At 52.6% G+C, this 14,874-nt stretch overlaps 2 protein-coding genes across 5 annotated transcripts in view; one reads left to right on the top strand and one right to left on the bottom strand.

Moving 5' to 3' along the window:
- The window catches only part of Col2a1 (collagen type II alpha 1 chain), a 30,069-nt gene extending 27,231 nt beyond the window's left edge, over positions 1-2,838 (top strand). Inside the window, exons 50-54 of the mRNA XM_006974352.3 lie at positions 21-128; positions 460-748; positions 1,130-1,314; positions 1,570-1,812; positions 2,265-2,838. Coding sequence (XP_006974414.1) covers positions 21-128; positions 460-748; positions 1,130-1,314; positions 1,570-1,812; positions 2,265-2,411 — 972 coding nt within the window. The 3' untranslated portion in view covers positions 2,412-2,838. The remainder of the gene's footprint in view (positions 1-20; positions 129-459; positions 749-1,129; positions 1,315-1,569; positions 1,813-2,264) is intronic.
- Positions 2,839-7,500: 4,662 nt separating this feature from the next.
- On the bottom strand, positions 7,501-14,564 carry Tmem106c (transmembrane protein 106C). Of its 4 annotated transcripts, none has more exons than XM_076556691.1 (8): positions 14,446-14,564; positions 13,716-13,909; positions 12,405-12,468; positions 10,458-10,617; positions 10,220-10,360; positions 9,761-9,810; positions 9,255-9,308; positions 7,501-8,240 (listed from the first exon to the last, which is right to left on the bottom strand). In XM_076556691.1, the coding sequence occupies exons 2-8, from the start codon at positions 13,897-13,899 to the stop codon at positions 8,144-8,146; spliced, it is 750 nt and encodes a 249-aa protein (XP_076412806.1). In that variant the 5' UTR covers positions 13,900-13,909; positions 14,446-14,564; the 3' UTR covers positions 7,501-8,143. The 4 variants fall into 4 exon arrangements, with proteins under 4 accessions (XP_076412806.1, XP_076412809.1, XP_076412807.1 ...); XM_076556694.1 differs by lacking the exon at positions 14,446-14,564 and adding an exon at positions 14,399-14,421; XM_076556692.1 differs by lacking the exon at positions 14,446-14,564 and adding an exon at positions 14,296-14,357.
- Positions 14,565-14,874: the final 310 nt, after the last annotated feature.

Genomic DNA, 14,874 nt, shown 5'->3' with positions numbered 1-14,874 from the left:
TCCTCTCTCTTGGCCTGCAGGGTCCACCTGGCCCCGTCGGTCCCTCTGGCAAAGATGGCTCTAACGGAATCCCTGGCCCCATTGGGCCTCCTGGTCCCCGTGGACGTTCAGGCGAAACTGGCCCTGCTGTAAGTGTCCTGGCCCCCCCAGCCCCCCACCCCCGCCATGGGAAGTATTCCTAGCACGTTCTAGGTACTTAGGACAACTTTGAGGCATAGGCTGGCAGCTAGTGGTGATGGCATCTTATAGGCTGGGGGCCCTTTAGAGGGTCACCCGGCTCAGGATGGGCTCTGGGAAATAGAAAAGAAGGGTCAGGGCAGAGATGGGGAAGCCGCGTGGTTTTCCTGGTCCTGCTGCCCTCTGTCCCCACCATAGGGTCGGGAAGAGGACACAGCAGTGGATACAGAGGAGGACCTCTTCCCCGAGCTTCCTGGCTGACATTTCTATTTCCTGCTGCAGGGTCCTCCTGGAAATCCTGGTCCCCCTGGCCCTCCAGGTCCACCTGGTCCTGGCATCGACATGTCAGCCTTTGCCGGCTTAGGCCAGAGAGAGAAGGGCCCTGATCCCCTGCAGTACATGCGGGCCGATGAGGCAGCCAGTACCCTAAGACAGCATGACGTGGAGGTGGACGCCACGCTCAAGTCACTCAATAACCAGATCGAGAGCATCCGCAGCCCCGATGGCTCCCGCAAGAATCCTGCTCGAACCTGCCAAGACCTGAAACTCTGCCACCCAGAGTGGAAGAGCGGTGAGCCTGGAGACAGGCCCCCTGGCCCAGAGAGAAGGGAGTCAGCCCACCAGTGTGGCTACTGAAGGCAGACACACCCCATTGCACCTTAGTACGGGGCAGGATCAGACCTGGAAGGTTCTGGTGAATGACCGTGACAGACGTGACTCCAGGCTGGGTTCAGCAGGCGAGCACTGCGGCTGCCCTTGTTTCTCGACTTCCTCTTTAGCATTAGGTCTCCCACACGGCTTTCCTTATCCCCGGGTCCTTCTGTCTGTCCCCCTTTGGGACACACACGTAAGCCTCCGCTGACCTAGATTCCCACTAGGCTCTCTGCCGCTAACAGCGAGCCTGGCCCTCGGGTTTGAGTCTGAGCCTGATAGGCTGCTCCCTCTTCGGCAGGAGACTACTGGATTGACCCCAACCAGGGCTGCACCTTGGACGCCATGAAAGTTTTCTGCAACATGGAGACAGGCGAGACTTGCGTCTACCCCAACCCGGCGACTGTGCCCAAGAAGAACTGGTGGAGCAGCAAGGGCCAGAAGAAGCATGTCTGGTTTGGAGAGACCATCAACGGCGGCTTCCACGTGAGTGCCCGGGCTCTCTGGCCCCGCCGGGCCCTCGCCATGGCTCTTCTTTCTCCTCGGAGACTTTAGCACCTCCCCCGCATCCTCCACCAAAGAGGAAATGGAGTATATTTGTCCCCATTGTAGCTGGAGGGGAGGTCCTCTGAGCTTGCCCCAACCCCCAAGACTCCCCTGACAGCTGAATTCCCATTAGCCTCTGATCTCAGCTAATGCCAGCCCTCAGGTCTCACACCCTGACCTCTCTGCCCACCGCAGTTCAGCTACGGTGATGGCAACCTGGCTCCCAACACCGCCAACGTCCAGATGACGTTCCTTCGTCTGCTGTCGACCGAGGGCTCCCAGAACATCACTTACCACTGTAAGAACAGCATCGCCTATCTGGACGAAGCAGCCGGCAACCTCAAGAAGGCCTTGCTCATCCAAGGCTCCAACGATGTGGAGATAAGGGCGGAGGGCAACAGCAGGTTCACGTACACCGCTCTGAAGGATGGCTGCACGGTGAGTGAGGCTGAGGCGTGGCCTGTGGCAAGTGCCGTGGCCTGTGGCGAGTGCCGTGGCCTGTGGCGAGTGCTGTGCTCCTAGAGGGATGGGATCCTCAGGGGCTGGAGTTAAGGGGATATGTGAGGGGAGAAGCTGAGTGACAGGTGACGGGGAGGCATCTGTCGTGTGTCAGCTTCTCCACTTCCTCCCTCAGAGGAGATAAAGACACTGGCATGCTCAGTGACTCTTACCGAAGTATTCACAAGAAGTGTATGCGCTTTCCTACAGGAGGGGAGGGGGTGGGCATCACAGGTGGGGAAGGGGGGGCAGGAAGGTGGAGGAGGGCTCAGCCGGTCAGGAGAAAGCCTTGTAGTAGTTCACACTTTGTGGTTGCTTAGTTTGGGGGGTACTGGCAACTGGCCCTTGTTTTAAGACATCTCCTGAATAACATCTCCCCCTTTCCTCCCTAGAAACACACCGGTAAGTGGGGCAAGACTGTCATCGAGTACCGGTCACAGAAGACCTCACGCCTTCCCATCATTGACATTGCACCTATGGACATTGGAGGGCCCGAGCAGGAGTTTGGTGTGGACATAGGGCCCGTCTGCTTCTTGTAAAACCCGAACCCAAGAACAACACAATCCATTGCGAACCCAAAGGACCCAAGTACTTTCCAATCCCAGTCACTCTAGGATCTGCACTGAATGGCTAACCTGACCTGACGTCCATTCATCCAACCCTCGCAGTTCGGACTATTTTCCCCCTTTCTGAGAGACCTGAACCGGGCAGACTGCAAAATAAAATCTCGGTGTTCTATTTATTTATTGTCTTCCTGTAAGACCTTTGGGTCGAGGCAGAGGCAGGGAACTAACTGGTGTGAGTCAAACACCCCCCTGAGTGACTGCCCCCAGCCCAGCCAGAAGACCCCCCCAGGTGCTGGGCGCAGGAACTGTGTCCTACACAATGGTGCTATTCTGTGTCAAACACCTCTGTATTTTTTAAAACATCAATTGATATTAAAAACCAAAAAATTATTGGAAAGGACATATTGGCTTGTGTTTTGTTCTTCTGTTTGTTTCTATTAATACTTTGATCCTGTAGGCATGCCCAAATATGGTCCCAGGGCTGCCTGGTGACCTTTCAGTCCAGATTCTGAGGCCACACTGAGGCCACACTGCCTGGTGTGGTGGCCACACACACACACACACATGGGGTGGGGGGGAGGTGGAGAGGAGGGAGGGAGGGAGGGAGGGAGGGAGAGAGGGAGAGAGGGAGAGAGGCGCGGGGTGGGGTGGGGTGGGGTGGGGGGTGTCTTTTGTAAACTTGGGCACTTTGTGGAATCCAGTGGTGACCTGGGACCAGAGACAAAATTGAATCAGCCTCGTGCTACTGAAGCAAAACACTTGACATGGGTTGCCTAAGAAATAAAACAAGGTTCATTTTGGTTCACAGTTTTGAGACTAAAAATGATTAAAAAAAAAAAAAAGTAGGATAAGAAAATGACTGTTTTGTTGGATTTGTTTACAAAATCAGGTAGTCGTACTAACTTGGACCTTAGGTGAAGGCAGTGTGTCATAGCAGGAGCATCATCAAAGCCATTGCTCATGCCACAAGCCAGGAAGCAGAGTGAGAGGAAGAGACCCCTTTGAGAGTCTGTCCCCAGTGACCCGAGGATCTCCATGTCCTGCCTCTCAAGGCTCCACCACCTAAGAGCATCACCCCGGGACCAAACCTCAGCACACACACCTTTGAGGGACACTCCACTCAAACTTTAGATCCATTGTTTGGGAAGTCTGCGGAAGCAGACAGATGACCTTGTTCTTGAGAGTGAACATGGAGCACACCTCTCCAGCAAGCTGGAGATAGGCATGGTGCACCGAGCTCTTAGCATGTGTGGGCAGGACAGCTACAGGCTGCTGGGTGAGAGAGATGGGAGACGTTCCTCGTGGAAAGTGGGGTGGAAAGGGGGACAGTGGGCAGGGGAGCCAATCCCCCAGGGGCCACCGCTGCAAGCGATCTGGATGATTATTTGCATCTTTCCGTAGGATTCTGGGGCAAGGAGAGCAGAAAGTACGGCGCTCGGTCCCGTCCCTCCTCGCCCCGGTCCCCGTTCTCCATTCCCTAGACCTGCGCTGAAAACGTCTCTGGACCTTCTCTGGATTCCAGATCAGGAAGGGAAGCCTCCCTCGCCCTGTGGCCAGGGATCCAATGCCTCGGGTGTGTGTGTGTGTGGCAGAGATGAGCACTAGGGGTTCATGAGGGTGGTGATGTGTGAAGTGGGCAGGAGGGAAATGCCATGACAGCAGGTATCTGTGAAACCAAGTTCAAGACATCTCATGAACGCGACAGCCACGCTGCTCTCCGGCCCTCTTACCCATCTCGCTCCCTTCGTTTAAAGCTGGCAGCTTTTCTTTTAGAGAAGTAAGAAAAATAAAAAAGAGAATTTGGGGAGACTATGTGCATTAATATTCAACTTGTGATGTAAAAATAACGGAATGAAGTGCTAGTACCAGGGCTAGCTCGTGGAGCTGAAGGAAGTATAACGGCCACGTCATGTGTAAACACACATGATCAGTGCTGGAAGTGTGGTTCAGTGGTGGAGCGCTTCCCGAGCAGGATGCAAACCCCTGCCTGGGCTTGAGTCCTAATGCTCGCCCGCCCCCCCCCCCCCCACACATAATCAGGAAGACTAAGCAACTCCCATCAGTGGAGAGCTAGTGAAGGCAAAGGGGAGGCCCCGCCCACTGGGAGGGCACGTGTGAAACTTGTCTCAGACAGCAGGTGGAGCTGAAGAGCTGTTCTGAGGTGAGAATCAGAACTTCCCGACTTGGTCCACGACCCTCCACAGTGACCATTGTGAGTGAATAAAATGTCCAGCAGACCCCAATGGCTGGGAAGCTCTATGGGAAGCCACGGGGTTCCCGGGTCATTCCTTGTAGCCTACCCACTTCCTGCCCAGGAAAACCTAGACACAATTGCAACTGTTCCCAGAGCGGAATGGAGGGGCTGAGTGGGGAGCAGAGTGAGGACCAAAGGCCAAGTGAAAAGGCATGCTTGGCCTCTTGTTCTGCATCCCAACCTGGCCCAGGGAGGAAGGCAAAGACCATCGGGACTATTATGAAGTCCTGGATCCCTGAGGTCTCTCCAGACAGAACAATGAATCAAGTACATTCCTGAGCCAGCAGGGCTGAGCAGAGTGACCCACTGATCACCAGGGCTTGATCGGGTCACTTTCCTACCTTGCAGTTCTTTTCTCTGGAAGTATCTGCCATTAAGACTTTAGAGTAGGAGCCAGATGTCCAAGCTCCAGGTAAGACGTACTGTCAAGTTTCCCGCCTGCTCACTTCCTGAAAGACACGTCCCCTTTAAATAACCAAAGGAGTTTCCCCTTTAAATAACCAAAGGAACATGGCATCTTCAAAGTAATGAAGAATTTCTTTTATAAAGAAAAAGATTATTCTGTCCAGGGGAAATAACCTGTGGCTTGTTGATTTATGCAGATTCTTGTACTGATCTGTTAACACTTTGGGCTAGAATTCCCAGGATAGTTGACAGAGATCTTGAAGGTCTTATGGTGGAGTGACTAGAACGGTAGAATAACTCCTGGAGATAAACTAGGGCCTGGTATGCATAAGTGGCTTATGATGGTTAGAAATCCCTATCTGTGGCTGGAAAAATGGGTCAGAAATTGCAAGTCATGCATACGGCCACCCTCAACACTTTGGGAGAATGTGTAAATATACAAACAAACAAATGGAGATTTCTGTACACAGTGGGTCCTCAACCAGATGGCTAGCATCAGCAGTGTGAGGTCAAGAGAGAGGGTAGTGAAGGCTGAGCTGAGCTCCAGGGAAATGGGCACTCAGCCCACAAGGGCAAAGGCTTCAACCCCCAGAACCCACATTTAAAAACCTTACCAGGCCGGAGAGATGGCTCAGTTGGCTGATCTTCCAGAGGACCCATGGAGGTTCAAGTCCATGCTATGTGGTTCAGCCTCCACATAGCAGCTCACAATCATCTGTAACGCCAGTCACAGGGACCCTCCAGGGCGCTGCACACAGGTGACAGGCAAAAGACTCATGCACACAAAATAATAAAACCCTGGTATAATGGTGCTGGAGGAGACTGGCAGATCCAGGGTCCACTGGCCACTCAGCCTGTCCCACTTCACGAACACCGTGAGAGCGTGTCTCAAAAACAGACAAACAAACAAACAAACAACACCCGATGGTGCCTGAGGAATACCTGAGGTTGACCCCTGGCCTCCACATGCATGAACACACATGTATATGTGCATACACACACACACACACACACACACACACACACACACACACATTTGACAGACACCATGCTAAACTATGCAGGGCATCCCAATGTGACGTTTAGGATGCTAAGAATATGTTTAGATGTGAGAATTCACAGAACCAGAACCAACTGTACATGTTTAAAAGCTTCAATTGCTCTTATTTGATATTAATTGGGTTTTACAGTAATATCAAGCAACAGATGTTACTGAGGCACGTGGTCACAAAAAATGATCCAATGAGGAGCTTTTTTAAAACCATATAGAAAACGTTTCAGAAGATATATATATATTTAATGAAAACAAACAAAAAACAAGGGGTGGGTAGATGGCTCAGTGGGTAGTGCCTGTCTCAGAAGCGTGAGGACCTGATCTCAGGTCCCCATCATCCACATAGTAACTGGGCAGGGTGGTGTTCATCTATAACCCAGCACTAGGAGGCAGAGCCAGGTGGAGCCCTGGAGCTTTCAGGCCAGGCAGTCTAGACAAGTCTGATTTCCAGGTTCAGTGAGAAACCCTGTCAGGAGAAAAAAAAAAAGAAAGAAAGATAGAAAGCAACTGAGGAAGACAGATGACATTCTTTGGCCTCTTCACATGTGTGCAGACAGACACAGACACAGACATACACACTGAAGAAATCAGTGTGAACGTTTTCTTGGACATGGAGCGCACAGACAGACACAGACACACACACACACACACACACACACTGAAGAAATCAGTGTAAACGTTTTCTTGGACATGGAGCTCACTGTTTTACGAGCGTCATTTTTAGGGCATCGGTTTTTAAGACTGTGTGCTTTTCACTGGTCACTGCCACCAGAACTGTGGACATGCGGGCAACCTAATGAGCACAATGACAGCGCTAAGCCCTGCCTTTGTTACATAAATCATGGCCATTATCAGCAAACTAGTTACCGTGGTTTGAAGATTCAAAGGGTGAAGGTACTGAAAAGCCAGGAGAATGGGGGCAAAACCAGTATCAGCCCCGTCCTCATCTGCTGCTCAGGGGGCGGCAGTGGGAGCCTGGAGGCTGAGCTCTGGACCTGACCACTTCCTGCCCGAGGCTGCCTAGGCGATTGAGTCTGGGACTAGTGGAACCCACCTCAAACCAGGTCTTGGGAAAAGTCACCCTCTCCTTGTTCCTCAGGCATGACTGACTGCCTGTCATTTCCAACCTCCAGAGGGTGCTGTGTGCTCTGGTCTGGAAGCGCAGCGCTCTGCTGGGCACACAGCTGTGTGGCTGATCTGAAGGTGCTCCTGGGCCAAGGAGGACACACAGTTGGGGTACCTTCTCTTTTCTCCCCTCAGCACACCCTGCGGGGGTCCCCTTAGGAAACAACTCTTCTAAGTTCCTCTTATGGGTGCTTGCAGAGGCACACAGGCAATCAGAGACAGAGCAATCAAAAGTTTGGTTTATTTTTCTATCAAACCCCCAATCCATGTCCAGCCAGTGGATCAAAGCTACATCAAAGCCATACAGTAGACCGGGGTCGGGGGTGTGTAACAATTTTGTAAGGGAAAGGGAAAAAACTACCCAAACCTTTCTTCAAAGCCCCTGGGCCCTGGAGAACAGATGGAAACAAATGTAACAAATGCAGCGGCAGAGGCTCCCCGGAGGTCCCCCCCCACCCTGTGCTTCTGTGCACGGGCATGAGGTACCCACACATCCACAGCTGCACCCCGGCATCCCACCTTCATGTCACTCTGGTCTGAAAAGCTAGAACCCTGGTTCACCTCAACTTATAATGACTCAATGACAGCCCAAACGTCTGAATTCAACTCTTCAAGATGGAGTTGAGTGCAAACTATTTGCTAGGCACGGACTAGGCACTGGGCAGTGATTCTGCTGGTTCCAAGAAAAACGCGAAGTGCCGTGAAGACAGCTCTCTCCTGAGTGCGGAAGGATGCTTTCTGTGGGTTAAGAGAACCGCTTCCTCCTCCGCTTACACCACGCGGGGTCAGCACGGACGGACGCTGGGCTGTGGGACAGATGTCAGCTTCTTTCTACAGGTGTAGCCACGGGAGAACTAAGGGCAGGCTCTAAACAGCCGTGGAATTCGCCCCACAATCCACATAGTGTTGTGTCTCCACGGTGCTCTGGGATATGTGGCCAATGTATGAGATCTTCACAGAAGTCCTGGCAAAAAGAAAACCACGAAGAGACTAGATAAACAGGAAAAACTTCTGTTTTCTTCCAAGTTGAGGGCATGATACTCCTCCGGGTCCCAGGCAACTATCTTCATGATTGTGTAACCAGAAGGCCAGGGGACCTACGTCCAAACATGCTGTGTCATGGAGTGACCTTCTAGACCAGTGGTTATTAACCAGCGATGATCTTACCCACCAGAGCTTTGGGCAACATCTGGGTATCTTTGGGTTGTTACAACTGAGCCGGGCAGAGGGTGGTAAGCGCCCCCAGCAGCAAGTGGAGACAAGGGGTGCCATTGCTAAGCACCCACAGTGCGCAGTCCCCGATAACAGAGAACTCAGGGGCCCAAAGGTCACCTGTGCCAACGCTGACACACCTCACTCCAACCCTCAGACTTCAAATGTCTGTGCTACTACAGCCTGCCATCTTCACATTTAACAGTCACCAGAGAGTAAACTAGTCAATACTTAGTGCTTCTACCTTGAGAAAACTAGTCTGTCCTCTACTCTGATGGGATCACGCATTTAGTTAAACTAGACCCCATTTCAGACAGAACATTTCTTTTAATTTTTAAGAAATCGCTTATTTTATGTGTATAGGTGTTTGGCCTACATGTGTGTCTGTGCACTACATATATGTGTGGTGCCCACAGAGGCCAGAAGCACGTATCGGATCTCCTGACACTGGAGTTACAGACAATTGTGAGCTGCCATGTGGACCCTGGGACTCAAACCTGGGCCTCTGGAAGAGCAGCCAGTGCTCTTAAGTGCTGAGCCACCTCTCCAGCCCCCAGGACATTATGTTTAACTATTCACCAGGCACCTGGCAACCTATGCAGGGGCTCTGCACTCCACCCCTACAGAACACCGAGAGTCGGCTGGGTCTGCGCCGCGAGGCAGGCGACGGTCCTCCTCTTAGCCACCTGCCTCTGGTGAGTGTGGGAAGCTCCCAGGGGGCCCAGGCTCGGCGAAAAGCCAGCAGGAGAGTGGACAGAGAACATACCTCATGAAGATCACGATGTTGTGTACCATGATGGCAGGTACCGTGCAGAAGAAACTGTGGACAGCAAACATGGACGTGGTCACTTGGTTAGGAAGAATAAAGCAAGAACACCACAATGTCCCAGGAGAACCAGCAGGACAGTGCTGAGGTATACTGTCCAACTGCTGGGGGACCTTCTCTTCCCCATGCCCCCGCTTTGAACCAAAGTACTGCCAGCAACCCTCAAACTCCCAATGTCCCAAATCATGTTCCTGTTGTTCAAAGCCATCGTATACTTTAATGCTAGAGTTTGCTAATGTTTCAGTGGTTTATCGTTCTCTTTAGACATCCAGCACTTCAGTCACCTATCAGATGACATCTCCTCCCCCCAGACTCTCCAGAAAGCCAAAGCTCAGGAGTCCACAGGCCGAATCTGGGGCTTAGGGCAGAGCCAGGGACACAGTCGGTCCAGGAGGACTCTGAATCTCTCCAGGCAGACAGCACAGCACAGAGAACTCTGTCCTTACTACACATAGGAAGATGGTCCTCCGACCTCAGCCTTCACCGTAAAATTCACCTGGAAATGAAACAAGACCTGGCATCAGTCTGTGATAAGCAAGCTTGGCATAACAGCATTACTGCTATCAACCTACAGACGCTGGCTCCTTCCTCCATCCCATACAAGCCACCCTCCTTCCACAGCCTGGGAGCCTGGAGGAAGACTTCCGGTCCCTTCCCTTTGGAGGCCTCTGGGCTTCAGGCTGTAATCCCACCTCTTCCTGATCTGACAACTGTCTCTCTCTTATCAAGTGGTTTTAGCTGTTTCTGTCGCTTCCCAATGGTCCATAGTCACAGAGCCCACCAGGCCTTCCTCGGGCGGAAACGAGAGAAGAGGGAAGGAAGTACAGCCTTCCCCGGGCATCCCCACAGCATCCACTCTCCTCCTTGGTGTGTGTGTGTGCGGAGGCCCTTCAAGAACAGCATACCGGGTGCTCACTCCGAGGGGGGATGAGCGAGACATTAGTGGTCATGTATGTGCCCACCACGGCTTTCATGTACTGAACCTGGCTGAACAGGTTGGTCACTGCCACAGAATAGAAGTTGGAGTTCCTGATTCTCAGGGTGGCCTGGAGAGGGCACAGGAGGAAATGAGTGTTATGTGTCCCGGTCCCCCAAGGCTGGCCGGCGCACAACCCAGGAAGTGAGGGCCAACGTCCGTCTTACCGTGACATCGAGCACCACAAGGGAGTCCTGTTTATTAAATGTGACTTTCGCCACTCTGACGCCATCGTCGTCCACCAGGACGGAGTGTGGAAACAGGAAGAAGAACACCAAGCCAGAGGCCAGGAGACAGAGCAGGACCGACAGAAGAACATACTGTTTGCTGTAAACGACAGCACAGGGCGAAGTCGGGTAGTCAGCTGTCAAGGTCTACACGGTCATAACGGATGCAAACGGGGCAGGTGTGTGTGTGTGTGTGTGCGCGTGCGTGCGTGTGTGCGTGCGTGCGTGTGAAAGGGAAGCACAAACTAGGCAGGAAGGCAGGGAGCAGGAGAGGACTTCTCAACCCATGTGGACACCACTTACTCTGAGAAGAGAAACTGACCCCTTTACTTCCTAAAACATCTGCTCATCTCCCAGGACCCCCCGCTTCTCCAGCTCCTTCCAATCCCGTCCTTCCATCTGACCCTCAACATATTCCTAGCTTCGCATTTCTTTTCCCAGATGGTAACAGGGATGCCACACCAACTCCAGTGTCGTCCGTGTGACATGAACAATTATGTCAATAATAGCGGACGGGAGATATGTGTCCCACGGGACTAAGCTCCCTGGAGGTCCCTGGCAGAGTGCCCGTGTTATGCCTCCTTCTCGAAGGAGACGTGCTTCACAGATCATGAGCTCTCTGGGCTATGGGTTCTGTATAACTGCTTTCCTGATAATGTTCTAATTAATCTATAAAACACAGCCAAAATTAATGAATGCTTGGGTTGTGAACTATGGAGGAAAGGGGAAGCTGGACATGGACCTTATTTAGATATAGCAGAATGAACTATTCCTTAAAGACCTCAAGCCTCAAGCCACTAGATAATAGAAAGTATAATAGTTCAGGCACTTCTAGGAAATGAACACTCACCCACTAGGAATCCTTTAGGAATCCCAACTAAAGAGATTTATGGCAGAAAACATTATCTCATAGGAGGCAGATAGTGGGCCCCTCTGTTGAGGAAGTTCAGCATGGAAAACTTAAGGACTACAGCAGAACCCTTTCCCCTTACAGGTGTAAAAGTACAAGTGTCCATATTCCAGCAGGTAAAAAGATTTTATATTAAAAGAGATATATAGTAAAGAACTAAAGAAAGACTTAGGGAGGATCTGCAGCATTCAAATTGGCTAAATGGGTCATGAGAACCAGAAAAGTAAAAATGAATAATAAACTAGCGAGCGGCTGAGATAAAGATGAAGGACACAGCTACAAGAAGCCTACACAAGTCTAGGAACTGTACTAAGTTTAAAAAACACAGACTGCTCTTTGGGTCATAAAGTTCTTGTGAGTGAAGGGATATGTCTAGCGCCGATTAGTAACTGTGTGCTTGATGTTTTTTAAAGATGATGTAATTGAATTATTGCCAAGCTCTTGTTGTTCCCTGTATGACTTGATAGTTTTCTTTTCTGTATATAAACTACTGATTTGCAGAAGTAAAATTGCAGCAGATTCAAACCACTTTTGAGTGTGTTTGTTGTCTGTCTGTCAGTCGCCGAATCCTTGCCTTCCTGACTACCCAAGCCCTGATTCTCCTACGGTCATGGTACTCCCGGTGGGCCAGTCCGTGGCACAGGGACAGGGACGTTTCACTTAAGTAAAAGCACTAAAGGAAATGGGAATGGGTAGGGTCTAGTGCTGTGGACGAGTGCTTGTCTAGCATGCAAAAGAGTCTGGATTCAAGTCCCAGTATCACACACACACATACACACACACACACACACACACACACACACACACACACACACATGTACATACGTACGTACGTAATAATAGTAAATAAATAGAAAAAGGAAATGGGACAGGTACAAGGACAGGCATCTTTTTCGAATAATTAACTGGTAGTCTTTCATAAAAAAGGAGTCAGGGACAGAAAGAGGTGTGAACAGATTGAGAGCCGGCCAACTCACGTTCTCTGAGGACGCAGCCTCTGGTCACTGTGGGGGATCAAAGCCACCAACTCATTGAGTTGTTCTAGAAAAGCAGCAAAGACTCAGTCTGTAAATCCCACGTATAGGCAGGCCCCTCTCTTCACATTTCGCTGCTAACGGCCACAGCAAAGATTCGTCTGGGACCAGACACTAAAAAGTATATTTTTGGTTGAATGAACAAGAAACAGGCACGTGTAGAAATAGAAAAGAAAAAGAAAAAAAGGAAGCTGGGGGGAAAAAGAAACACACACCCATAGAGAATGGTACAAATTATAAAATATCGGTCAGCACTGTCAGGCGTGGCACTGGGGTTGGGGGACCCAGAGTCGTATTCTTACTGTACTGTCTTTGGCAAAGTCGCGGAATGTCCTAAAGTCAGTTTCCTCACTGTTCATTTGGAGCTCTGGAGTACATGGCTTCCAACGCTCTTAATACCTCTGAACTCTGGAACTCCCCCCAACCCCCAGCCAGGGTCAATTTAGTCACAGCTGCTCCTAGAGACACTCCAGACTCCACTCCGGAGCCTGGGTCCCTCCCCACCCCCGGTATTCTGCTGACCTCAGGCTACTGAGTCACTGTGCCTTTTTTGTAAAGAAGCTTCCAGGATAGTTCCTCCACAATGCTGTGTCAGTCAGTAGAGAAACAGCCTTGTCAACAAATCCCACAGCAGAGAAATAAATGTACGAAACCAGAGGGGGGGGGGGCCGAGGTGATAGTGACATTACTGTTAGGAACCTGGGAAGTCTCGAGGAGGCACTGTCTAGATTAGGTTAGGCTGCCTGGCAGGCATGTCTGTAAGTGATTTTTCTTAACTGGGTTAAATGAAGTCGGCAGGCTCTCCCTAAATGGGGGTGGCACCCGTTTCACACGCTGGGTCTTGGACTCACTGAAAAGGCAGGGGAAGACTGAGTACACGCATTCCTTGCTCTCTGCTTCCTAGGACTATAATGTGACCGGGCAATCTTAAAGTCCGCCGTCCTGACTTCCCCTGAGTGATGGCCCATGACCCGGGGCTGGGATGCAAGAATAAACCCTTCTGCCCGGAACTGCTTCTGTCAGGGTATTTTTTATCACAGCGACCGGAGAAGAAACTAATGGCGGTAATCACAGAGTAGAGGTGAAGAAAAGGAAGGTTTCCAAATGTATGATCAAGAGAGGCCTGCCATCTGCCCAGGTTTATCAGGTCAGCCGAGCGGGCTACAGTTCGGGGCAGTCTGTGACGACAAGGTGGAGGCTGGCTGGAGCAGACACCAGAGAGAGCGCTTTCCACGATGCCTGACCCCGTCTCACCTGCTGGGATGTAGCCCGCTCCTTGGCATGTGTGACAGGTGACGCTATTTCTCCCAGTGAATTCCACATAGGGGAACTGAGCGATGGCTTCCTCCTGCTCTCTATCAGCCAGCAAGTCCTCCGGGCTGCCATCCTCCTCTCGCTGGCAAAAGGCGCGGGCAGAGGAGGAATGCTGAGACCCCATGTGTCATCTCCTACAGGGGGGGATGGGGGGGAGGCGGTAAATGAGCGCGTGTTAGCGTCTCTATCCGGCCACTACAGGAAAGAAAGAAAAAGTACTAAGTGACAAGTTGCTATCCTAAGTGTGGGCCCGTGGGCCCAGCACCTGTACAATTGCTGCTGCGGCCCTCATTTTGCAAGTGTCATGGGTCGTCCGTGTCCCCTCGCCCCCCGCCCCGTCCCCCGCCCCAGGTAGCTAGGGAATGGGACCGGCCGTCGCTGGATCAGGCCGCCTCTCACTGCTTGGGAAACCCCAACTCCGCCGTGGGTGGTCCAGCCCCGCCGCTTCCTCCCTACTGTTTGCAAACTCTGGAGGGCCAACAACCTGCACCCCGCACACACAAAGCAGCAAAACGGGCACCAAAGGAATAAAAGGCCTCAGCGATCCGCAGCCTCCCCCGCTCCCAGCGGGCGCAGGTCACGGCCCCCCCCCCCCCCCCCCCGCAGAAAGCCGCGTTCCGAACCCCGCGGTCTCGCCTCCCAGGCCGAGGGAACGCGGGCGCCCCCGGACCTGCGGCGGCGCTCCAGCCCCGGGCAGTCACTCTCGGGGCCGCTCCTCCTCCCTCCTCCACCTGCGCGCACCAGCGACTCTTCCGCACGCGCACCCCCTGTCCCCGTCCCCCCCGCCCCGTGCGCAGGCGCACAATGGCCCGCCGGCCGGAGGACGCGGGGCGAGCGCTTGCGCCTGCGCTCTGAGCTCGGAGGCGGCCCTCCCGCCCCATAGCGGCAGTGCACCTAGCCGCCGGTAGAGGGCGGCAGAGAGCAGTGGAGCGCTCGGGCAGGGGGTGGGGGGTGGGGGGTGGGGGGTGGGGGGTGGGGGGTGGGGGGTGGGGGGTGGGGGGTGGGGGGTGGGGGGTGGGGGGTGGGGGGCGCGTGGCGGGGTCTGGGGGTGAATGAAGGCCAGGCTCCTCTGCGCCCCAGAAACGCTAGGAAAGGCAGC

This window comes from Peromyscus maniculatus, chromosome 20 (assembly GCF_049852395.1).
Source record: "Peromyscus maniculatus bairdii isolate BWxNUB_F1_BW_parent chromosome 20, HU_Pman_BW_mat_3.1, whole genome shotgun sequence".
Lineage (NCBI taxonomy): Eukaryota > Metazoa > Chordata > Mammalia > Rodentia > Cricetidae > Peromyscus > Peromyscus maniculatus.
This window is presented reverse-complemented; position numbering and strand designations above follow the sequence as displayed.